General features: G+C 33.4%; 1 protein-coding gene across 1 annotated transcript in view; it reads right to left on the bottom strand.

Annotated features, from left to right (window-relative positions):
• The window catches only part of LOC148949096 (cytoplasmic dynein 2 heavy chain 1-like), a 177,335-nt gene that overhangs the window by 79,626 nt on the left and 72,080 nt on the right, over nt 1-25,629 (bottom strand). Inside the window, exons 7-8 of the mRNA XM_089092623.1 lie at nt 16,800-16,957; nt 13,081-13,310 (exon numbers count right to left, since the gene is read on the bottom strand). Of these exons, the coding sequence (XP_088948749.1) occupies nt 13,081-13,310; nt 16,800-16,957 (388 nt within the window). The remainder of the gene's footprint in view (nt 1-13,080; nt 13,311-16,799; nt 16,958-25,629) is intronic.

Genomic DNA, 25,629 nt, shown 5'->3' with positions numbered 1-25,629 from the left:
GAGTCTTAGCTTAGAGTTTTAGTTAGAGTTGAAGTTTAGTTTAGTTGTAGTTAAGAGTTTAGAGTTTTTAGCTTAGAGTCTTAGCTTAGAGTTTTTGTTACAGTTCTAGTTTGGAGTTTTATCCTTGAGTCTTAGCCTAGACTTTCAGTTATAGTTGAAGTTTAGTCTAGTTATACTTAAGGGTTTAGAGCTTTACCCTAAAGTTTTAGCTTAAAGTTGTAGTTAGAGCTTTAGTTCAGTTTAGTTTTAGTTAAGAGTTTTAGGCTTAGAGTTTCAGTTAGAGTTCTAGTTTAGTTTAGTTTTAGTCAAGAGTTTAGAGTTTTATCTTGGAGTGTTAGCTTAGAGTTTTAGTTAGACTTCTAGTTTAATTTAGTTTTAGTTAATAGTTTAGAGTTTTACCTTAGAGTCATAGCTTAGAATTTTTGTTAGAGTTCTAGTTTAGTTTAGTTTTAGTTTAGAGTTTTTGGCTTAGAGTTTTAGTTAGAGTTCTAGTTTAGTTTAGTTTTAGTTAATATTTTAGAGTTTTAGCTTGGAGTATTAGCTTATATTTTTAGTTAGAGTTCTAGTTTAGTTTTAGCTTTGAGTCATAGCTTAGAGTTTTAGTTAGAGTTGAAGTTTAGTTTAGTTTTAGTTAAGAGTTGAGAGTATCATATGAGAGTCTCATCTTAGAGTTTTTGTTAGAGCTCTAGTTTAGTTTAGTTTTAGTTTAGAGTTTTTGTCCTATAGTTCTATTTATATTTATAATTTAGTTTAGTTTTAGTTAAGAGTTTGGAGTTTTATCTTGGAGTCTTAGCTTAGAGTTTTAGTTAGAGTTGTAGTTTAGTTTAGATTTAGTTAAGAGTTTAGAGTTTTATCTTAGAGTCTTAGCTTAGAGTTTTAGTTAGAGTTGAAGTTTAGTTATATTTAAGAGTTTAGAGTCTTATCTTGGAATCATAGCTTATATTTTTTGTTAGAGGTTTAGTTTAGTTTAGTTTTAGTTAAGAGTAAAGAATTTTACCTTATAGTCTTAGCTTAGAGTTTTAGTTAGAATTCTAGTTTAGTTTATATATAGTTAAGAGTTTAAAGTTTTGTCTTGGAGTCTTAGCTTAGAGTTTTAGTTAGATTTGAAGTTTAGTTTAGTTATAGTTAAGAGTTAAGAGTATTAGCATAGAGTCTTAGCTTAGAGTTTTAGTTAGAGTTAAAGTTTAGTTTAGTAATAGTTAAGAGTTTAGAGTTTTAGCTTAGAGGCTTAGCTTAGAGTTTTTGTTAGAGTTGTAGTTTAGTTTAGTTTTAGTTAAGAGTCTAGAGTTTTACCCTAGAGTCTTAGCTTAGAGTTTTAGTTAGAGTTGAAGTTTAGTTTAGTTGTAGTTAAGAGTTTAGAGTTTTTAGCTTAGAGTCTTAGCTTAGAGTTTTAGTTAGAGTTCTAGTTTAGAGTTTTAGCCTTGAGTATTATCCTAGAGTTTTAGTTAGAGGTGAAGTTTAGTTTAGTTATAGTTAAGAGTTGAGGGCTTTATCCGAGAGTTTTAGCTTGGAATTGTACTTAGAGCTAGACTTTAGTTTACTTTTATGTTAGAGTTTTTGGCTTAGAGTTTTAGTTAGAGTTCTAGTTTAGTTTAGTTTTAGTTAAGAGTTTACAGTTTTATCTTGGAGTGTTAGCTTAGAGTTTTAGTTAGAGTTCTAGTTTAGTTTAGTTTTAGTTAAGAGTTTAGAGTTTTACCTTGGAGTCTTAGCTTAGAGTTTTAGTTAGAGTTGAAGTTTAGTTATAGTTAAGATTTTAGAGTTTTAGCTTGGAATCGTAGCTTAGAGTTTTAGTTAGAGTTCTAGTTTAGTTTAGTTTTAGTTAAGAGTAAAGAATTTTACCTTATAGTCTTAGCTTAGAGTTTTAGTTAGAATTCTAGTTTAGTTTATATATAGTTAAGAGTTTAAAGTTTTGTCTTGGAGTCCTAGCTTAGAGTTTTGGTTAGAGTTGAAGTTTAGTTATAGTTAAGAGTTTAGAGTTTTAGCTTGGAGTCATAGCTTAGAATTTAAGTTAGAGTTCTAGTTTAGTTTAGTTATAGTTAAGAGTTTTGAGTTTTAGTTGAGAGTCTTAGCTTAGAGTTTTTGTTAGAGTTCTAGTTTAGTTTAGTTTTAGTTAAGAGTTTAGAGTTTTACCTTAGAGTCTTAGCTTAGAGTTTTAGTTAGAGTTGAAGTTTAGTTATAGTTAAGAGTTTAGAGTTTTAGCTTGGCGGCCTAGCTTAGAGTTTTAGTTAGAGTTGTAGTTTGGTTTTAGTTAAAAGCTTAGATTTTTAGCTTGGATTCTTAGCATCGAGTTTTTGTTAGAGTTGTAGTTTAGTTTAGTTATAGTTAAGAGTTTAGAGTTTTAGCTTAGAGGCTTAGCTTAGAATTTTAGTTAGGGCTCTGGTTTAGTTTTAGTTAAGAGTTCTATCTGATAGTTTATGAGCGCTTATGATGAGCTAACCTAATCTAACTTAAACGTAGAGAAACCTAACCTCTAACCCAACCTAACCTAATCTAACCTATAATTTTGGTATTTCTATGTAATAATGTGGAATTTTGTGGTTATGTAAGTTTAGTATTGTCATCAATATCTATTGTCCCCCCTCCTCGACTCTAGACTAAAACTCTAGGCTAAAACTCTTAAGTAAAAACAAACTAGAACTCTAACTAAAACTCTAAGCTAAGCTAAGAGGAAGGGAGGGGCTCGAGGGCCTTTGTGGGCGCGGGGGGCCTTCTAAATCACTTTCTAATTTCATCTTCTAAAATGTCTCAAACGGTTTCGACCAAATAATCCCCTAAAATGTCTCAAACGGTTTCGCCCAAATAATCCCTAAACGTAATTTCTGCGTGTTCCTTTTGTTTTGGCATTCCTGCGCTGTCACATTTGAAATTCCCGTGAAACCATTTCCCTCGTTAATCTCTTCATCTCATAGGTGTTCCTAGCTACACTATTATGGTTTCGATAGAATATCAATTTATCACTCTGACCTAAAGATCAAAGAAACCATATTTAAAAAATCGTATATTAATTTATCTCTGTCACGTAAGATCAGAGAGGCCATATTTAAAAATGGAATTTCTATCTCTTTAGAGTTCATATAATTCCTAGGAAACAACTGATGTCATTTATAATTCCCCTTTCGTAGATCAATAATTCCCCTCGATTATGTAAATCAATTTCTCGGAAATCCACTTCCCCCTCGAGTCGACCAATAATCCTTGAATAAATTATATGTAATCAGGATTCCCCTCGATTATGTAAATCAATTTCTCAGAAATCTGTCCCCCTTTGTGGATCAATAACATTGTCTATGTGGATAGGTACCGTTAGACTCAATTGTAGATGGCAGTACGGTGTTCGCCTCGTATCTATTGTGCCCTTCCTACTGAAGAGGACAGCCCCTTTAATATACGGAATAATGTCTGTTCGTTTAAAGCTTTAATGTTACTCCTTATGTTCAGTTCAAAAATAACTTGTTTTTTTTATTTAATAGCCCTAAAAAACGGGGATTGAAACAAACTTTTCGTACAGTCTATACTTTGAATTACGGTCAGTCAGTCGAATACACAAAACAATCCGTAGTCAATTTTTTGGAAAACGTCTAGGATATCTTCCTCCATATTTTGGAGTGTCCTTGGTTCAGAGAAAATAAGGAGAGACCTTAAAATTTAAAACGAACAGAAATTAATCTGTATTTGAATGGGGCTGTCCCCTCCTCAACGCCTCAATCTTTACACTAAAGTTCTTATTGTATTAAAAAACTTAGTTGCGATAATGAGTCAAACTTTAGCGTAAAGAGTGAGGCGATGAGGAGGGAACAGCCTTTTGAAATACAAATTAATTTCTGTTCCTTTTAATTTCTATTGTCGCTCCTTACTTTCAGTTAAATTTTTTTTATTTAGTCTCTGAACGTTTTAAATTAATACAGGCCAATTTTTATTTTGGCCCACCGTACATGAATAATTAAGATGAAATTTACATATTAATTTTACTTTTTTTTGGCTAAATGGCTTTCTCGAAAGTTGTTTAATTTTATTTACGAACGTTTTTATCAGTAATAAATATACGTAACTTACGAATTAACTTAAGTAACAAACTTAGATATTAAGGTTTGTTTATGAATGAGAGAAGGGGGTTCGACTCCATATTCAATAACAATATTTACTATCAAGATATACGTTTTTTCAAAATAATTAATTATAAAAACATAACAAAAAATAAAGGTAATTAGAATAAATATCTCTTATGAAAGTACTAAAAAAAATTTAGCGTAAACAACGAGGTATTGACTAGGGGGTGAACCCAATCATGAAAGTAATAGTTTCTGTTCGTTTTAAGTTTTGATGTAGAAAATTTTTCAGTTTAAAAGTTTTTCAGTTGAAAACTTGTTTGTTTATTTAATTTTTGATCGTTTTTCAAAATAATACTGGGAAATCCGGAACCCCCTTCATAGCAATATCCCTTTCCCCATGAAAGCTTCCTCCATGGAAAGATCCTCCCGCATAACACCCGACCCCCCCCCCCTAACTACCAGAAAAAATCCCCCTGAAAACGTCTGTATACTTCTCAATAACCAATACTATATGTAAACATTGAACAAAGTTCATAACTTGCAACCCTTTCCCTGGGAACTGTGGGGGATTAAGTCATCCTCAAAGACATAGTTATTATATTTTTTGACCATGCTATCTCACAGTTTTGATCGGGTGACTTTTGGAAAAAATGAGCGTGGGAAGGGGTCTAGTTGCCCCCCATTGTTTTGGTCACTTAAAAAGGGCACTAGAACTTTTAATTTCCATTTGAATGAGCCCTCCTGCGGTATTCTAGGACTACTGGGTAGATAAGATCACCCCTGGAAAAAAAAAGAAAGAAAAAGAAAACAAACAAATAAGCACGCATCCGTGGTCTTTCTTCTGGCAAAAAATACAAAATTCCTCATTTTTGCAGATAGGAGCTTGAAAATTCCATGACATTTACGGGATGTTTCCCCCTTTTTTCGAAAATAAGGCATATTTTCGAAACTTTTGATCGGTAAAACTAAACTTAATGAAACTTATACATTTGAAATCAGCATAAAGAAGTCATTCTTTTGGTGTATCTATTGGTATCAAAATTTCTTTTTTCAGAGTTTCGGTTACTATTGAGCCGGGTCGCTCCTTTCTTACAATTCGCTACCAAGAAATGTTTGATGAAGTAAAAAAAAATCCGCAAAATAAGTTTTTTAAGGAGAGTAATGAGCTCCATTAAGCCAAAAATGAGCAAAAATAAAGTCAAATAATCTTTCAAGCTTAAAACTACCACAAATAAATATCCGAGTAAAACTAAAAATGTGCAGAAATTAACAAGAGTAGGGCTGAAAACCCCATGCTTTCTCAAGACCCGAACAATTTTTCACTTTATTGAAAAAAAAACAACATAAAAACAAACAAAGAACAACACATGAATGCGGATTGGCACTTTAATATACATATACTGATATTTATTCCTTGAAGTCTTAATAATTGGATTTATCAAAGTTAAAAAAAGGAAAATATATAAAATGTATTTTGATTTCAGTAAAGTGCAATTTATGTTCTAGTCTTGAGATTAACAAAAATTAAACTGAAAGTCAGGAGCCACATTAAAAATTAAAGCAAACATAAATTATTTTGTATATGAGGGGGGGGGGGGTGTAACTCCTCAATCCCTTATTTTTTGCAAAATTGTTCCTTTCAAGTGGAAGCCCCATTCAAGTAAGAATGCGATGTGATCTGTTGAGTCTTTCATTTTGGGACTGAGAAAGAGGAATGGTCAGGGTTGCCACTCAGCCGGTTTTTTGGTGCCACTTTGGGTCGCAAAATAGTGTCAATTTTGTATAAAAAGTGTCATTTCCCAAAAATTTGCCCCCCACGTGGTTTCCCGTATCTTTAAATTCGCCAACCTGAAATCTCAGATCTAATGCCATCTATCAACTATAAAAAAGAAATTTTGATTTTACTTAGTTGGTGCTGATTTCCGGCTTTGGGCAGCACTTCCACTCTTATCAACTTTCCAGCCCCCCTCCTGAAAACCCGCTAAAACACAAATGGTGCTTAATGTAAAAAATGCGAACTCGTCCCACAGAGTTCTTTCTTCTCTTTTTTTTCTGAGCAGTCTTTGTTCATAGCGTGGAAAAGGAGCGGAAAAAGAAAAGAGGAAAAACCTTTAGTTTTTTTTTCTTTTGAAAAAACGGAAAAAAGGGACAGCAATACTCGTCTACATTGAGAGTTGTTCATCCAGTTTTTCCATAAAAAAGACTATCTGGATTATTACAGTGCATTAAGGTGCTTGAAACTTTTCTTTTCTCCGAAAATGCTGAAGAGAATGCCACGAACATAGATCGTATCAATTGATGACCCTATCATAAACACAATTAATAGTGCTTCAGACACTAACTCTTTCAAAAAGTTTATTTGGCAAAAACTAGGGAAAAAACAATAAGACATCTATATCATCTAATCTTTTCATCACAACCAAAATAGAATGAGTTTTACGAGAACTCTCGCCACTTCTAATTAGTTTTTTTTATGATGTCTCCTGGGACTAGAGCATAGGAACGGTCAACTAGCATTTTAAGTATCAATATGAAAGCACCTTTATAATAAAAAACGAGCATTTAAAGTATCAGCGTGAAAGCACATTTACAATAAAAAATTAGTGGGAACGAAATAACTAAAATGAGGAAGGGCGCCCAAATTCAATTTATGTAATGATTTAACAAAAATTTAAGTAAGAAAAAAAAGTGAAATTAGATTGTGATTTTACTAAAGATTGCATAGGATTTAAGATAATGGAAGTTTTGGTATCAATTTTGTTTTTAGTATGATGGTTATGTATGACATTTGTCCATTGCCAAGATTTCAAAGGAAAAATATGAAAAATATGAACGGAAATGTTAGAGCGCATTTTTGCGTCACTGGTCCAGTCACTGAAGAGGTCACTAGATATTCTTATGGGATACCAGTCAGCTTAGTGGATGTTTTTGCGTTGCTTAGTCGTTGTGTGATGTCACCAGTGAGCTTTTCAGTCACTGGGCTTCAAGAGCTCCAGTCATGGAAATCGATAAAAAGACGCGTAAAGTTAAGCAGTCACTGGCCCAGTGACTGGTTAACATAGTAACAGCTATTAACATAGTGGCGCAAAAATACACTCTTAGCTTTTCTTGCTCTTTTCTTCTTTAAATTGTAGTCAACCCTCAACTAATAAAACATAAAAATTGAATTGGGACCCATTCAAGAATTACAAACCACTTGACTGACTTATCGTCTATGAGCCTACAAATTATTTCAACAACACAAAATAGTTGAACTAAACAACTGAAAACAATTGAAGGCTTCTCCACTACGTACCGAAGATCCCTGGGTGATCTTCGCTTATCAGTGATAAGAACAAGAATAAAAAAATTTCTCACTCACAGATAGAGACAGACACGTTTACGTTTTTCACAGCGCAGAAAGATTCTATCTTTACTAGATACACCATTTTGAAAAGGTTTAGGGGCTGAAAACATTAGCATTGTGGTAAATAGCAAAACGAATATAGATGGATAATGATTACCCAAGAACTATCTAAGCCCTGATTCGGTGCAAAAACAAAGAGGAGACGCGAAGTGGGTCCATTCCCCCCAGTAAATTCTTTTACTTCTATAGGCTTTTCAGCAGAAAGGAGGCCAAGGTATGCCTTATTTGAAGTAAAATTACTAAATAGTTTTCAATCGGTATTATCCCATGGAGTGAGACTGAAGCACCTCCAACCAAAATGTTTTTGCTCTGAAATGTATACACGATAATAAAATATGAGCTATCAATTTGATGGAGGTAATAATTGAATGGAACCTCCAACAGCTTCAGTCTCCCTGCTATTCTTCATAGAAAACTATGCATATTGGGCTGTGTTTGAACTGGAATCATACAAAAATATGTTTGGTTTGCATTATTGGAGAGCCAGAGGAGAGCCCTGGAGGGCCAGGGCCAGGATTATAGTACACAGTTTAATAGTTCCAGAATATCTTTTTACTTCTACTAGTTAATATATTTTATTAATTCTTGACAAGAAGAGTATAGCAGGTTCCAGGAGTGCTCTTCAAGAACGCCTTTTTAAAGAGCCAAAGTCAACAATAATGGAACCAAACGGTTTTAATTGGTTAAAGAAAAACCTATAAGTATATAGATCTTAAAAAAGCAAAAAAACAGGAATTTTTTTCAGAGGCAAAGCTATAGCGCTGCCTCTAGTAGGGGCTTTAAGGTTTCAATGTTTTGTTATTATTTACTACAAATTTTTTTCAGAGGCACTTCATATGGAAGGGGTGGTCGAAAAAACTTCAGAATGGGCTTTTTCGATTGAAATTCAGAATTTCTAGTGCCTCTTTAAGAGTCAAAGGTGATTGGAGGGAAACTAGCCCCCCCCCCCAAGCCCCTTTCCCCCCAAATGCTTCCGATAAAAATTTTGAGATAGCCATTTTTTTGAAAATAGTTCAAAATTCAGATAAAACGCTTTGGAGTTGACAAAACCCCCCAGAGGCTGTTACGGAAGGGTGCAGTATCCAAACTCGTGTTTGTAGGGATTTTTTTCATTTTAAGCTTGATTTGCATATTCAATTTTAGTTTTACTCATTTTAAGATTTATTTATTCATATATATTAGCACTTGTTGTATATTTGTTTGCTATGATGGATTATTTAATTTCTGTTCGTTTTTTTTTTACTCTTTAATAGCAAAACCTTTTTTTTCTTTTTAAGCTTGATTTGTATATTCAATTTGTTTTACTAGTTTTAAGATTTATTTGTTCATTTATTTAGTACCTGTTGCATATTTGTTTGCTATGATTGCTTATTTAATTTCTGTTCGTTTTGGGTTTCATTTATTCTTTAGTAATAAGTTCTGTTCATTCTGGGTTTGAATTATTACATATATATATATATATATATATATATATATATATATATATATATATATATATATATATATATATATATATATATATATATATATATATATATATATATATATATATATATATATATATATATATATATATATATATATATATATATATATATATATATATATATATATGTAATAATTCAAACCCAGAATGAACAGAACTTATTACTAAAGAATAAATGAAACCCATGATTTCAATAATATAAGTTTCATCAAGTTTAATCCTACCCATCAAAAGTTAGGCGCCTGAGAAAATTTGGCTGATTTTCGAAAAAGGGGGGAAATACCCCCTAAAATTTATAGAACCTTAATGAAAATCACACCATCATATTCCGCGTATCAGAGAACCCTATTGTAGAGGTTTCAAGTTCCAATCTACAAAAATGTGGAATTTTTCATTTTTTGCCAGAAGAAAGATCACGGGTGCGTGTTTATTTGTTTGTTTGTTTGTTTGTTTGTTTTTTTTTTCCCCAGGGGTAATCGTTTCGACCCAGTTGTCCTAGAATATCGTGAAAGGGCTCATTGGAAGGGAAATTAAAAGTTCTAGTGCCCTTTTTAAGTGACCAAAAAAATAGAGGGCAACTAGGCCCCCTCCCACTCTCATTTTTTTCCCAAAGTCACCTGATCAAAATTTTGAGATAGCCATTTTGTTCAGCATGTTCGAAAATATTATAAGTATGTCTTTTAGGATGACTTAATCCCCCAAACTTCCTGGGGGGAGGGCTGAAAGTTATGAACTTTACCCAATGTTAACATATAGTATTGGTTATTGGGAAGCATACAGACGTTTTCAGGAGATATTTTTCCTGGTAGTGGGGGGGGGGGGTCAGGGGGTATGTGGGAGTATCTTTACATGAAGGAATTTTTCATGGGGGAAGGGACATTGCTATGAAGGGGACGCCGGACTTCCCAGCATTATTTAAAAAAAGATCATAAATTTAATATAAAAAAACAAGTATTTCAACTGCAACAGCAGCAACATCGAAACTTTAAACGAACAGAAAATATTACATATATAATTGGGTTCACCCCGTAGTCAATGTCTCGCTCTTTAAGCCAAATATTTTTTAGTACTTTCATAAGAGATATTTATTCTAATTAACGGTCTGTGTGATTAAGCGGTTATTTCTAAAGAATTGGAAAAAGATGTGAATATTTACTTAAAAAGCAGTTTATTGATTAGGGGGCGAACCCGCTAATATATGTATTAAAAATATATTAACATAGAAGTTCGTTACGTAAGTTAATTCGTAAGTTACGTATATTTATTACTAATAAAAACGTTCGTAAATAAAATTAAACAAGATTCGAGAAAGCCATTTAACTAAATAAAAGTAAATTATTATGAAAATTTTGTTTTAATTATTCATGTACGGTGAGCCAAGATCAAAACCTGCATTTATTCATAAATTTTCAAAAAGTAAATAAAAAAAAACAAGTTTTTTAAACTGAAAGTAAGGAGCGACATTAAAACTTAAAACGAACAGAAATTATTCTGTATATGAAAGAGACTGTCCTCTCGTCAACGCCTCGCTCTTTACGCTAAAGTTTGACTCTGTCTCACAACTTTATTTTTTAAAACAATAAAAAACTTTAGCGTAAAGAGCGAGGCGTTGAGGAGGGGACAGTCTCTTTCATATACAGACTAATTTCTGTTCGTTTTAAGTTTTAATGTCGCTCCTCACTTTCAGTTTAAAAAACTTGTTTTTTTTTTATTTAATTTTTAAAAAAGACCATTTATTTGCAGTGATGCTGTTTTTGTAGTAGCGGGTGACAAACTTAAAACGAATAAAAAAACGAACAAACGTGCGAAAAATAAGCATTAAAATAAAGGTTGAAACACATGACTTTTTATTTAGACAAAGAAATCTTGACTCTAGAACTAGACTTTAAGCTGTAACTTTTTACAATGAAGCATGTAACTCTTAAATGTGTCTCAATAACGATATATGGACATATCGGCACACCCAAGACATAATCATCAATTTGGCTTTTTCGTATTTTTCAAAAAACGATTTTAAAGTTTCAAAAACTATATATCCTCCATGTTTTATCTTGATTCGATATGTAGGAAAAAAATTATGCCATAAGATTGTAATTTTAAGCATGATTTGTTTTTATTTTATTCTCGTGTTGGAAATTTACTCCTGTACTGAGTTATTAAAAAACGGAATCACATTCACGGTTTTGCCGAGGGATTTCCAAGAAAAGTGGAGAAAAACCATGAATGTAGCAGAGAAAAAGTGACATTCTTGGGTTTGCCTAGAAAGGCTATGGCAAAACTGTGGATTTTTATTATTTGAGTATAGAAGGTAAAAACCTTTAGGTGAAAGATAAAATTATAATCCAAAATCTACTTCAAGTAAAGTTGTTCAAAAAGTATAAAAATTCACTGGGACGCAAAAATTTTACTGGTGCATTGCTTATTACAGTTCATCGTCGTAACTCTCTTCATAATGATTGATTTTTTATTATTTGAGTATAGATGGTAAAAACCGTTGAGGTGAAAAATAAAAATTATAATCCAAAATCTACTTCAAGTAAAATTGTTCAAAAAGTTAAAAAATTCACTGGCACGCAAAGGTTTCTCTGTTACATTGCCTATTACAGTTCATCGCCGTAACTCTCTTCATCTACCAAAATCCTTGAAATCAACACTAAGCAGTATGTATTCTTAAGAACTTCTCTTTTCAAGTGGAGCATACGGAGCACAAGTGGAGCACAATTTCCTTCTTTTTTGTCACTGTAATGCCTTGGATCGTGCTTGTACATTCTGGTAAAGGCCCTTTTCTCTTCACGCTTTTCTGAAAAATTTCACATTTGGATAAATAATCTTCACCGAAATAAAGTTTGCAAAAACACAAAAATGCCCTCTGAAAGAAATCGAATTTCACAACATTCGTTACTTTGGACAGGAGCTTACCCTACTTCTTTTTGCTTTTCTGAGTTTGGAAATCTTCAATTTGTATTGGTAGTACCTTGTGTCATGACTCTTTGATAACCGTGCAAAGACTTTCAAAATCATCTATCCGTCTAACCACAAAGATTTTCTGTTTGATGTTTCTGTGAAGACCATTAGCAGCCATGCGAGCATGACCTTTGGTAAGAAACTTGAGAGTTTTTTCCTTCAGATCCAGGTGGCTATGATCATTAACAAGTAAAGTAAGAGCTGTGAAAAGAGTTGAATTCTTACTCTGAGCTTTGGTGTTGCCAGCCCAGAACTCATACATTTCAACGCCTGGGAAGTTCACAATGACCCCGACGAATGCACTTGGTACGTTGTCAGCGTAACGTTTCTGAACACATTCGTGCCAAAAGACGCAAACAGAGTTTTCGTTCAGTATTGGATTCACATGGCAAAATATTTTGCTGAAGACAACGAGTCAACTTGTAAAAAAAAACACTTTCTGCATTTCATCGCAATTTTTTTTATTACTCGGGTCATAAACTTTCCTCTCACCATAGAGAACATTGGCCACTCTTGATTTTGACAATATATTAATGGGTTTGCCACAATTTACAAAACTGACCTATAGAACGAGTCAAGATAGACGAATTTGAACTTCTAACAGGAAAGATCGTAGTCGAAATAGTATTGGGCGATATCTAACTCAAAATGTAAAAAAGTGACATTCACGGTTGTCTTTGGATAGTCGATATGCATAAATTATCATTTAAGTTATATAAACACAGATGTGAAGGCCGCTTTAGAGACTATACGAGTCAAATAAAATTTTTTGGTTCTAAAGAATACTTTTGATGTACATACTGCAACATTTTCCGAAGATTTTAAATGTTGTTAACTCTTCTACTCAAACTTGTAAAAAATTTCTAAAAATTTAAACGAGGTGTCCATTTTACTTAAATGAAGAAATGTGAATTTGTCATCCAAAGTATTCATAAAATCATCCTTGTACGATAAATAGTTAGATATCAATAGTTAGTTGACTGAAAATGCGCACCATGTTTAAATTTTTAGATTTTTTTTTACAATTTTGATTAAAAGAGTTCACAACATTCAAAATATTCAGAAAATTTTGAAGTATTTATATCAAAAGTGTTCTTTAGAACCGAAAATTTTATTTTCCCCTTTTTAGTAATTTTGTTTTTACAATTTTAGTTTTGATTCCAATTCGAACATACCTTTTCCCAGAGCTAGATGGGCCTTGTAAGAATATAACCTTTTCTTTATGAGCCAAAAATTTTTTTAAGAATTCAACACAACTGGAAATCTGGGACGTTGTGAAATATCCATCATCTTCATCAAACACAAAATCAGTATCAGCGTAGGTCATTCTGTCTAACTCTGAATTGTAAAACAGCTCATTGGCTGGCACCCCGAACGGAGGATCCTCTCCAAACTCCGTAAATACCTAAAAGAAACAAGAACAAGTAATAACGAGCTTAAATTCTGCTTAATGTGATAAAAAAAACTTAAAAAATGTTCGTGTCTTGTAAAAAATCCTTTAAAACTCCTCTTAACCCAATGCTTTGCCAATTCTTTTTTAAATATTATTTTTAAATTATTATGTATAGTAAGCTCTATGAGTATTTCAGATTCAGAGGTTAGGACTTTTATAAAACCAGAATTTATGCTTTTCTTTCAATAAAAAAAAAAATTCCATAATTCTTTTCAAGGTCCATATAAACCTGACCAGAGGGGCAATAATACTTATTTTTTTTGTAAAAACGAAACCATTAACAAAGCAAGGAGCCTCCCAATAATATGGAGAAATAGTTAGTATATATCCCATCTTTGACTATCCGGATATGTACCCCCTTACCCCCCCCCCCCTTCCCCGTAGAAATGCCGGAGATTTGCCCCTGTATATAATCTATCCAACAGCCCTTCATATCTTCACCCTACACGTTGTAAATTATTTAGCATGTGATAATCTGAGAATTTCTAATTATTATATAAATAATTAGAAATTAGGTCCTAAATTAGAAATATCTAATTTCTAAGAAATTAGAAATAGGTCCTAAATTATTATATAGTAGTCAGTAAAATCATTTATAGTCTGTGATTCAGAGGCCTGTGTCTTTCAGGGGGTGCCTCACATCTAATGCAGTTGGTTTAAGGGTGGTTTCCAGGGTAACAAACGGTGCTGATTTTTAATATTGGGGCATACTTGCTCGTAAACGTGTAGAACAGGTCAATTTTTACTTGTAGACCTAAAATTAGCCATAATGGATATCGTTGCAGTTTTATTTTAAGAGCTTCAGAAATGGAAAGTTAAAGGATGTGTAAACTTTATACATTCTGGATCCGAAAGACGATCCATTTTCTGCACTATTTTTATTTTACTACAAGATAAAAGTAATAAAAACTAGTGGCCTCTAACTTAAAAAATATTTTATTTTCAACTATTTCTACTAATTTTTACTTCAGCTACAAATTTTTCAACATAACTTCATTTATTTACTTTATTTTGAGATTCTTCATATTATTTTGAACATTCTGATGAAACTTTGATAGTAGAAAATTCGATTTTTTGCGGAGTTATGCGTTTTCTATCCATGCCTGTGACATGGTTACATAAACATTTTTTTTTGTAATAGTCGGGTGTATTTCACAATAACAAAGCACAACTATATACATGGGATTCAAATATTAAATCATCTAAGAGATTTTGCTACGTCGTATAATACCACCTGGTGGCTCAAATATTTATATTATTTATGCCCTGGAAGGTTCATAATAATTTTGATAACCTCAAAATAAGGTAAAAATAGGGCTGCCTTGAAGAAATTTCGAGAGAAAATAAAAAAAATTACTAAAAGTACTTGAAAAAAGCAATATTTTTCTTATATTGGAGGCTTCTAAATCGTGCTACATTTATCTAAGTGTAAAAAAAAAAATAATAACAACAACAGCTCATCTTTGAAGTTCAGAATGTATGCAGTTTGTTATAATGCGCTTTCAATTTTAAAAGTTCATAAAATAAACTGTTTAACCATGTTCTTGTAGGCCAATTTTGGGTCTACAGTTTGAAAACCCAAATTCAACCTATTAAACACGGTTGCCAGCCCGCGCGCCCAGATTTTCAAAATCAGATTGCTACCCTAAAAATTGCTACCCTAAAAATTTGCTACCCTAAAAATTACCCTCAAACCAATTGCAGCAGATATACACCACCATTTCCAGACATCTTCCAATGTGTCTGGTATAGGATACCTCTGGTACCATTAATGGTGCACTGGGCATCAGGTCGAAGTTTTAGTTGCTGGAATCTTTTTTTTACAGGGACAGGTAGCAAACCTGTCGCCCAACTAGCTGAATTAGAAGCCTTGGTTCTATATTGCCGAGAAGACCATCTTGCACTATGCTAGAGCAGGGTCAACATTACTTTATTTTTAGATGTATTAAGATTGTTTCGTGACTTTCATAATTCCAAGCTCACAAATATATAGTTCGCATGGTTTCGCTTCTGCTGAAAAGAGAATTGAAAAAAGTTTTTCCAATGTAAGTTTTTTCGATCGTTCCTTTAAATTTTTAAGTTTTCGTCTTCCGCTCTGTTTCCTTGCATATTTTAGTTATTTCTATTGGTTTTGTTTTCATTGATGAAGTTCCTGGATGTTGATTAAGTACAATTAACAGACTTGTTTAATTGCTTAGTTGAATACTGTTACTTTACTTCCTCTTTTGAAAGCAGTTCGGTTTGGTCTAAGCTGAGCACACGTGTAAGCAGGACTTACTAGAGAATTAATTATTCGGGCTCTATTAGTATATTGCATTCGACGTCCTAATTAAACGTTCAAACCACTAAAACATACATTTACATTTTTTTTTATTTATATCTTGTCCTTACTAAAAATTGAGTGACATCCGTAGCTTAGCGAGCGATTCATTTTTATCCGTCACATTTTATGTTCAGTTTAACTATCTTTTCCATTCATCAGTATCTTTGCTTGTTTACATATTTTTGTTTGTATATTTTTTTTTTCAGTATTTTTGCTTGTATATGTGAATTTTGCCGTTTTTCTTACATGACAAACGCCGTTTTCGTATATGCCGTTTTTCTATTTTGTATAAGTTATTCTTGTTTGTGCTTATGTATTGTGTTTGGTGTTTTGTCTTGTGTTTATGTAGGTGTTGTGTTTATGTGTAGTTTATTCTTGTTTGTTTTGTTTTCTGTCTCTCTCTGATAAGTGTTTCTTAATGCAGAACCAAAATAGTTTAGCACTATTTTTTTTATTTAGTTATAGAAAGTTCGGCGAAAACTTAAGATTAAGTGTTTTTCTTGTTTTCAGTTTTATTTTTACATTGATGGTACTTCCTATCCGTGTTAAGTTTGATTTCTTATTTGAGCCGAGGAGTGGTCTAATCTCTGGAACCTGGCATACATACCAAAACTCCATTTATTCAACCAGGTGTGGGGCACTTCACACCCACTTAAGCATACTACTACCAAAGAACATCCTTTTTCACCACGAATTGGCATATATTCACCAAGAGCAGTATGCGCCACATGGCACACATGAAATAAACCTGTGGATAAGAACAAATTTTTTGCTCATTCGTAACTTTAGGATTCACCTTTGTTTTCATTGAAACACTTCGTTTTTGTTTGACTTAATTACGAAACAAGGCTAGCTACTTTATTTTTATGAGCTCAATCAAATATAATTTTTAAATTGAATTACTTAAGGTTTAATGCTAAGATACTAAAGGGTCTAGTAAGAAATGTCCCAAAAGAGTCTGGCAAAGTTTATGTGATAGAGTTCGGTTTCATTTTTGGGATAGGAATTAATTACATGTTCAGCTTGATATGGCTAAAAGTTGAGGTTGTTAAGGCTATGAGCAATGGTTCAGTTTGGCATTAATTGGAGTAGAAGATTGAAGCTTGTAAAAAAGAAACCTCATTTATGAAACCAGAGTCTTGATGCAGGTTAGATGGTAATGCAGAAATCAACAATTCAAGCACATGTCTTTCTGACTTATAGTGACGAAGATGCTTGATGGTCTTCATTACAAAAGGAACAGCATGGCCCAGCCTCAGCTTGTGATTGAAGATAACTAAAATGAAGAAAGTAGGATTAGAACACTGTCTTATAGAGACAGGAGTATGTCATTTGAAAAAATAATTGCTTTCAAAGATTTTATCCTTGATCATATATTTAAATCAAAGAGGGTGAAACACTCAACTACCCATTTACATCTTATAGCTACTGGGCATTCTGAAGGAGATGTAGGTGTGGTTTCGTTGCATTGTTAAGGAACTTTGCTCAGCCATAAAGGAGCTACAAAGGAACAATTTCCATGAAGTAACTAGTGTTGAACCCCTAAGTCCTTGATCGTATACTTAAATCAAAGAGGTCAAATCTTCAAATCACGCTTTGTATCTTGTGGCTATAGGTTATTCAGAAGGAGACGTAGGAATAGTTTCGTTACATTATCAAGGAACTTTGTTGAACCTTAAAGGAACTAGTGTTGAATACTTAACGGTCTTGACTGATAGCTTCGCATGTACCATTGAAGAATTGTTTGTAGTAATAGAAAAGGTTTGCTCGTGGCGATAGAGATTTCTCCTATAGCGCCACTTATAGCACTGGAGATTGTGTCAACTAGGCTAGCGCCGCTCTCAATTGATGAGAGACAATTGAACATGTAGACACACAATTGTGTCTTCTTCTTTCTTGAGCCATCTGGAGATCAGATTCCTTTGGGAGCATTTACCTTGGAGACTGGCGAACTAGTTACCCATTCTCTGACTAGACTCAGACATATAAGAGAAACAAACACATATAAAAAGATAATAGATTTATTAGACTTACATGCTTAGTTGTACAGCAATGGGTCACTTCAAAGACAATAAATGGTGACCGAGATTATTTGAGGTACGAACTCTTTTAGATCTAACTTAACAGTACAATTAAAAACACATTTTCCCCACTCCCAAACGCAGTTCTTTCGTCCTGCGCTTTAGGGACTGCCTGCCATTGGCTCACGTGCCCCCAAGGACGCGAACCCTCGTCCAATAATACGTCTTAAATAGTTTTGATGATTTAGGCGTTCACACGGCTCTTATCGTTTAAACTTCCTTAAAAATATTGTGCGTAGCACTTTTCTTATTGCTCACTGTCTTGGCAAAATCCAAAGACTGCAGTTTCTTTTCTTTGCTGATTAAGGACTTTTTCATTTTTGAAACTAGATTTAGCTTGATTATAGGAGTCCGAATTAAAGAAGGGACTTTATTTTGATATTTCAAGTACATCGTGTTTTACTCCCGGTAAATATCACCCTTCCCCTGAAATAATGACGTCCAGTCATTAGTAACTGCCCATCATGATTTCCCTAGAGGTTCAATTTTTTTTATTGTTTTATTCTAAATCCCTATATATGATTCATCTAACGTAATCTTTTTATTTTTTGGTTCTTTGTCATAGACTTTACTGTATATTTTTTTTTTTTCTTTTTCTATATCTAAAAATGATTAATTTTAATTTTCAAATAATGTTGGGAATATTATAATTTTACATTAGTTCTCTTTTTTTTTTTGATTTTGCTGTATATATTACGTACTACATACTATATACACAATGTTAAATGAATAGCATAATAAAATTACACCTAATTCTACTTGTGGTAAATAAATGAATGATTTATAACATACAATATTTGGTTCAACATATTCACTGATGACATTAAAACACTTTCACTATTTAGATTTTTGCATTGTCAAAGCTGTTAGGAAGTAACACATGTAGCTTCACATCTATTCATCACCTTTCGTGTCCTTAGTGTACTACACCCTTCTGTTGTAAATTACTGTCCTTCACTCCTTTGGTCGTGGCAAAAATTTCGAAGCACTTACGTTATGGTTTCTTCATGGAACAGTTCGAGTCTAGTTGTCTTTACACGGTATGTTTTTCCTAATAGTCAACTGGGAAATGACCGTTAAATATCGTTCTAATGGTCAACTGGGAAATGATTCTTCCCACTCCAGGTGTTGGTGTTTTTCTTCTCAGCATATCATTTTTAGGATTTTGGGGCACCTAGAGAATGTATTCTCGCGTAAAATTGTTCATTTGTGCCATTTGAGACGGGTTGTCGTCGTATTATAGTGACTCTCTTAATATATTGTCTTTAAATTCAACTTCAAACATCTTCAACTATTATCTAACTTCAAATATAGTTAAGTATCGTTTATCTTGTACTGCTCGATGGTGTTCTCAGAGCTAAAGTTCAAATTGTCTTTAATTTCTGCTTCAAATATCTTCAAATGTCTTTAAGTGTCATTTAACTTCAAATATTGTCTATCGTGTTCTGATCGATGGAGTTCTCAGAATTAAACTTCAAATTGTCTTTAATTTTATCTTCAAATATCTTCAAATGTCTTTAAGTATATTTTAACTTCAAATATCGTTTATCATGTGCTGATCGATGGAGTTCTCAGAATTAAACTTCAAATTTTCTTTAAATTAGTCTTCAAATATCTTCAAATGTCTTTAAGTATCTTTTAACTTCAAATATCGTTTATCATGTGCTGATCGATGGAGTTCTCAGAATTAAACTTCAAGTTGTCTCTAACTTCAGTTTCAAATATCTTCAAATGTCTTTAAGTATCATTTAACTTTAAATATCGTTTAATATCGTTTATCTTGTTCTGATCGATGGGGTTCTCAGCATTTATGTGATTATATAGTTCGTTGAAGCACTTGATACTGAGGTTCAAATATAGTGTTACCTGATTTGTAATATGGTTCATGGTCGAAGAAACGACGGTCGAAGGTAACTGTTGTTTTCGTAGACGAAGCTGGGATGAAGTTGCCTGGAGTTAAGGTGAGTACTCTTAGTTGGTTGAGATATGATAAAATAGATGTTACTGGGTCGTATCTGTACTGGGCAGCTTATTGTAATACTCAATGACCAAAATGTCCATTTACTTTCCTGTAATAAAGACAACGCGGCAGAATCACATGTTCTTTGAAGTAAATACACATACAATAATTCACGCATTAATTGGGTTATAATTTCTTAGCTATGAGACAGAATTAAATAAATACACTAATATTGGTACTCACAATGAAAATCTAAAACAGAAATTTCTTCAAATTTGTTTTGATAACGGAAATATTGATATTAAATAAACATAATTGACCCTAAATTATTAAGTTTGAGGTCTACTTTTACAATATCTTTCATGCCTACATTGTTCACGCAAGTCCGTGTTGCTTAAGAAACGCATGTTGCAGCGTCATAACCGCACGGTATAACGCAAACGATATGACACTGGGGAGGTAACACATAAAAAGGACGAGGGGAGACATCTCGACCAACTCGTCGTCATATGTATTCCATATTTAATTGCTTATACGGTCTCAAGTGGCTCCGTGTTTAACGGTAGGACTTACGAGTTTCTTAGTATTGGGATTTTTCTGTAATTGCAAGTCAACAGTGGTGACACATATTCACGTTTCGAATAGGATCATTAGATGCAGGATTTCCAAGCTTGCCTCCGTAGATTCCAGTTAATGCTTGGCAAAGAATATAAGCATAATGAAGAACTGACATCAATATCTTTTTAGAAGGCTATTGTTTGAGCAAATCCTTCAGAACTCTATGAATAAATTGATATTAAAGTCTTATTAGAATCCGTTAAGCGAGAAACACCTTCCATTAAAAGGGAATTCCTTGTGGGTTTTACTTAGTCGCCATTGGACATACACAGGGTTTCAATCCATACATCTTAACTGATTAAAAGGTTTTAAAATTTTACATGTTATTATTGAGATATAATTTCACATCCGCCGTGAAATTCTACATATAAACGTACCAATAGGTTGTTTGGTTATAGTTACCAATATTTGGCTATTAGTAAATCTATTAATCGATTAAGAAACACATGGCTGAGCAATGTGTAGGCATAAAATAATTATAATCGTCACTAATATAAAATATTTCATCTAATTATACGCTTCTGTACTGGTAATTTCTTGTTTTTTTTTTTTGATAATATCTATCTTGGTTAGGACATGGGTCGATTTTTCATAGAAAATATGAGGGGGACCAGAGTCAGTATAGGTAAGATATAACGTGACTGACTTGCGAAAATATTCCACAAAAATTAGAGCACAATATATGTCATAGATAGACCAATGAAATTAAAGAACATTTTTGTCACAGAACTATAGAACAGTGATCTCTCTGTTATTTTATACGTCATAGATATAAACTAATGAAATTAAATTTTTTTTTTCGCCAAGGAGCTAAATACATAAATGCCTTTGTTTATATATGAAAGTAATGTTTAACAAAGCTCGCGGACAGCATACGTCAGAGATATACTATAATAATATTAAAAAGCTTTTTTTTCTCGGAGCTATAAGAAATTAAACTCACTGTTTCTTTTTCAAGGCATTCAGATCAAGAAACGAAAACTTAACTAGCTCACAGAAGTTTCTATTCAACCTTTAAGTATTGTTTTGACTGGCCCTGGTTGGCATAAAAATACTAATTTCTTATACTTGAAGGACTGATAAATATCCCTTCCTACGTTCATTTACACGAAAAAAATTACAAAACAATCATGGGCCTTGAGGTCCTCCCCAGGCTTCCCACAAGACGTGGTCCAACACCATTTGTCGTTCTCAGTCGACCACTAGCTTCCTACCTTTGGTTATTTTCTGTGATCGTCAACGTTTTGACATTACTCGTATCATTTTATTTTATTTATTTATTTTTTTTTCCATTAATATTGACTTGGTTAAATTTAATTGCACACTTTTGAATTTATTATGGTGTTAAATTTATTATCTTTGAAATTTTTCTTTACATTAATTAGGGATATTTCCATCTGTCAGGTTTTTTAACCGTTCTACCTGACTGTGTCGTTATTTTCTCCTCTGTTTGTTGTGGTTTTTTATTTTTAGGTTTGTCTAGCGAAATAAGGTCAAACTTTTTTTTTTTTTTTTTCAAAAACTGTTGCCCTTTTAATTTCGTTTGTTTCCCGTGTGCGGCTGCTGAGGTCGGCCTAGATTTCCCTATTTCTTTAGCTACTATTTGGTCTGATTCTACATCAGACTCTTCTGAACTGGTTTCCGACGAATCTGGATTGGAACTTTTAGAGTTGGCACTTTTTGTAGTATCACCTGCCATTCCTTCGTAAATTTCTACTCCTCTGGAAGTAGAAGGTTTATTCTCTAAGTTCTCGCCTTGAGTTCTCAACTCGGGGTATTTGAAAGATTCTTGAGAGCTTTGGGAGGAATCAATAGTTTTTGCGGGGTTCCTCCATTGTTTGAAGGCCATGTCTTCAGGGGGATGGGGCATTCTTTGCAATAGGGATTCCCTCCGTGAAGACCACATCCAGTCGTGTTTAGGTTTGACCTTTGACACAGTTATATCATGATATTTACCTTGCTGGTCATCCTTTGGAGTTTTAGTCCCGGGCCATGTACTTTGACTCGTTTTTATGGGAAAATTTATTAAATCCATTGCTTCTCGCAGGTTTGTTTTAGTTAAATCTTTGGGAGGAGTTTTCTTTACAGTAATACCGGGGGTTTCCACAGCTCTGTTAAATTCTTTCTGGAAGGACAGGGGCCTTTCTATTGGTGGTGCAGGGGAAACCATATCGTCTGGAAATCTTTTGGGGGGATATGGGGTAGAGATTCTATCGGGAAAGAATTGGGTTTTTGGAGATATTGTATAATATAAATCTCCCGCTCTCGCCGATGAATAACTTTTTGGACTTTTTGGCGTTCTTATTCTTATTGGTATTAGGGATTTTTTCTCTGGAACAACTAGATTTTCCATAGCCAAAAATTCTTCAAAGTTTTGTTCATCACTTTCATTTTCAAAATAATCTTGTTTAAAATTGAAAGGTTTTAGCTCTGCCAATCTTGACCTAGGGGGCTCATTTTCCGAATCTGACGAATCAGTCGAAGGGGGATGGGATACCCATCTCTCTGGAAATTTGGCTGTTTTTATTCGGCTAACATGCGCCTTGTAAGTTTTTCCACTATCGGGGTTCTCCATTTTAAAGGTATATTCATTATCGTACTTTTTGACTATTCTGTACGGCCCAGAGTATTTGTTGGAAAGTTTTTTTCCTTCCGTTTTTGCCTCGTTCTTTAGGTAAAAGAAGTCTCCTACTTTGAAATCTATATTCCCCTTAACTTTGGGTTGGTTTCTTAGCTCTTGGCTTATTTTACATTTTTCCAACTCTTGCCTAACTGTCTTATAAGTTTTCCTAATCCTATTTATGAATTCTTGTTTATAATCTTCTGAGTCATTATAAAAATTTAGAGATTAGATAAATTAATAATAAGGGATTATAAAATATAGACCAAAAATTAAATAAAATTGATTTTCTCTGGTTTTTTAGGAATAAGCAGTGTTGATTAAGTTGGTTAAATAAGGTGAGAATTTATCCCAGTCACTCCTATTGTCTTTAGTATAAATAATTAGAACGTTAGAAAATATTTTATTTCTGTTTTATATTTTTCCATTAGCTTGTGGATGGTACGGCGCTGTCACCATTTTCTCTATATTAATGAAACTCATTAAATCTATTGTTACTTTTGCAACAAAAGTGCTCCCGTTGTCACTAATAGTTTTGTTAGGAATGCCAAATTTTAAAAAAAATTTTGCTAATTCCTTACTTGTGGCATAAGCACCTTGATTTTTTAATGCTTTTGCAACAGTAAATACTGAAAAATGATCTACAACCGAATGAATACAAGAATGGCATCTGCTGGAAACAGGTAAGCCTCCATTTGTCACGTATAGGTCAAATGAGATAATATCGATGGGGTACTTTGCTGCTGGGACCCTTCCCATTGGAGGAGTTGGATAAGCTGGGGGGGTTTTTCTCAAGTTATATGCTTTGCATGTATTTACAAATTTTTTTAGTTTTGTCAGTGCCGAGTGTACGTAAAAGTATTGTTTTAACTTATGGAATTTTTTCATAATTCCTAAATGTCCACCTGTGTCCGAATGAAAATATTCAAATGCAGGCCCTATCAAGTTTCGTGGTAATACAGGTATTATCGAGGTTTGGTTTCTATTTGTCTCAGAAGTCACAATCCTACACAGTATTTCTTCATCAAGGTCGTAGTAAAAATTATCTATCTCTTTTCTAATAGTTTTGAATTTATCCGGTAACGCCTCATCATTCACAAAATAATCAATTAGTGCTACGCACATTTCGTCTTTTTTTTGCTTTCTTTTTATATTTTCCAAAGACAGGGGACAATAGTTAATCTTATTTTCTTTTACTGCGTCTTTGACTTTGTTTTTCTTATATCCATGTTTGCTTTTAGCATAGATAGCATTAACTTCATTTTTTTCAGTTTCCGACGGATTATTTTCTGGATATCTACTCAAAAAGTCGCAAGCTGCGGTTTGTTTTCCCTTTAAGTGTTCAAATTCATAATCTAGGTCTTGGATTTTCATGATCCATCTAGCTAGAATGCCCGTGGGGTTTTTAAATGTGTGCAGGTACTGCAAGCTTTTATGGTCTGATCGTAATATAAATTTTCTACCAATTAAACAATGCCTACATTTGTCCAAGTGGTAGATGATAGATAACAATTCTAATTTTGTGGCGGAATAACTGCTTTCGCCCTTTGATAAAGTTTTACTCGAATAGCATATAACTTTTTCTATTGGGTTTGGTGTTCCATGTAGAGGGTTAGGGTTTTCTCCTGGGATTGTTTGCGAAAGGCTAGCGCCTATGCCCTTCGAGCTAGCATCAGTGGTAACGATGAATTTTCCGTTTTCGAAATCAGGGAGTGATAAAATTGGTTCAGAAGTGAGCGCCTTTTTGAGTTGGTCTAGGGAAGTTTGAGCTTCCTGGGACCAGGTAACACTATGGGAGTTTCCTTTGGTTAGTTCCGTGAGGAGTTTTGCAATTTGGGAATAATTGCGTACAAATTTTCTAAAGTAGCCCGTAAGTCCTAAAATTCCCCTTAATTCTTTCATAGTTCTGGGGGGCTTGAGGTTTTCAACACATTTTATTTTATCAGGGTCTGGGGATATCTTTCCCTGGGTTACTACTACTCCTAAAAATTTAATTTTGTATTGAAATAAATTTACTTTCTCGGGCCAGCATTTTAAATTGCCTTGCCTGAACTTCTCAAACACCTTAGCTAAAGTTGCTAAGTGCTGCTCAGTGTTTTCCCCCACGCATATAATGTCGTCAACAAAGTGAATTATATTCTTTAATCATCTTAGCAGGTGCAACAGGGGTCTGCATAACGCGCTTGAACTTGTTTTAAGCCCAAATGGTACTCTCAAGTATTCATAAGATCCATAGTCGTATGCTGAAAATGCAGTTTTATGGACATCCTTTTCGGCTATTTTCACTTGGTGGTAGCATTGGGTAAGATCCAAAGAAGTAAAAATTTTGTTTTTGCTTGAAATTGAGTCAAGAATTTCGTCTATTCTTTGTAGAGGAAATTTATCTCTAACTACTTGTTTGTTGAGATCACTATAATCTACAACGAGCCTAAAATCTCCATTATTTTTTGGTACTAAGATTATTGGTGCACTATACGGACTTATGCTTGGGCGTATAATATCGTTCCTTTCTAATTCATGGATTTTATTTTTTAACCACTCTTTGTGCTTATATGGCACACGATATGGCTGTTTTGCTACGGGGTTACCAGTCGTTAAAAATGAATGCATGTAAAAAGGGTTCATTCCGATGTAAATTTCAGATGCAGAAAAAACATCCATAAAAATCC

This window comes from Artemia sp. Qi Xiang Cuo, chromosome 8 (genome assembly GCF_049724085.1).
Source record: "Artemia sp. Qi Xiang Cuo chromosome 8, ASM4972408v1, whole genome shotgun sequence".
Taxonomy (NCBI): domain Eukaryota; kingdom Metazoa; phylum Arthropoda; class Branchiopoda; order Anostraca; family Artemiidae; genus Artemia; species Artemia sp. Qi Xiang Cuo.
The sequence above is the reverse complement of the archived record's forward strand: the minus strand, read 5'-3'. Positions and strand labels throughout refer to the sequence as shown.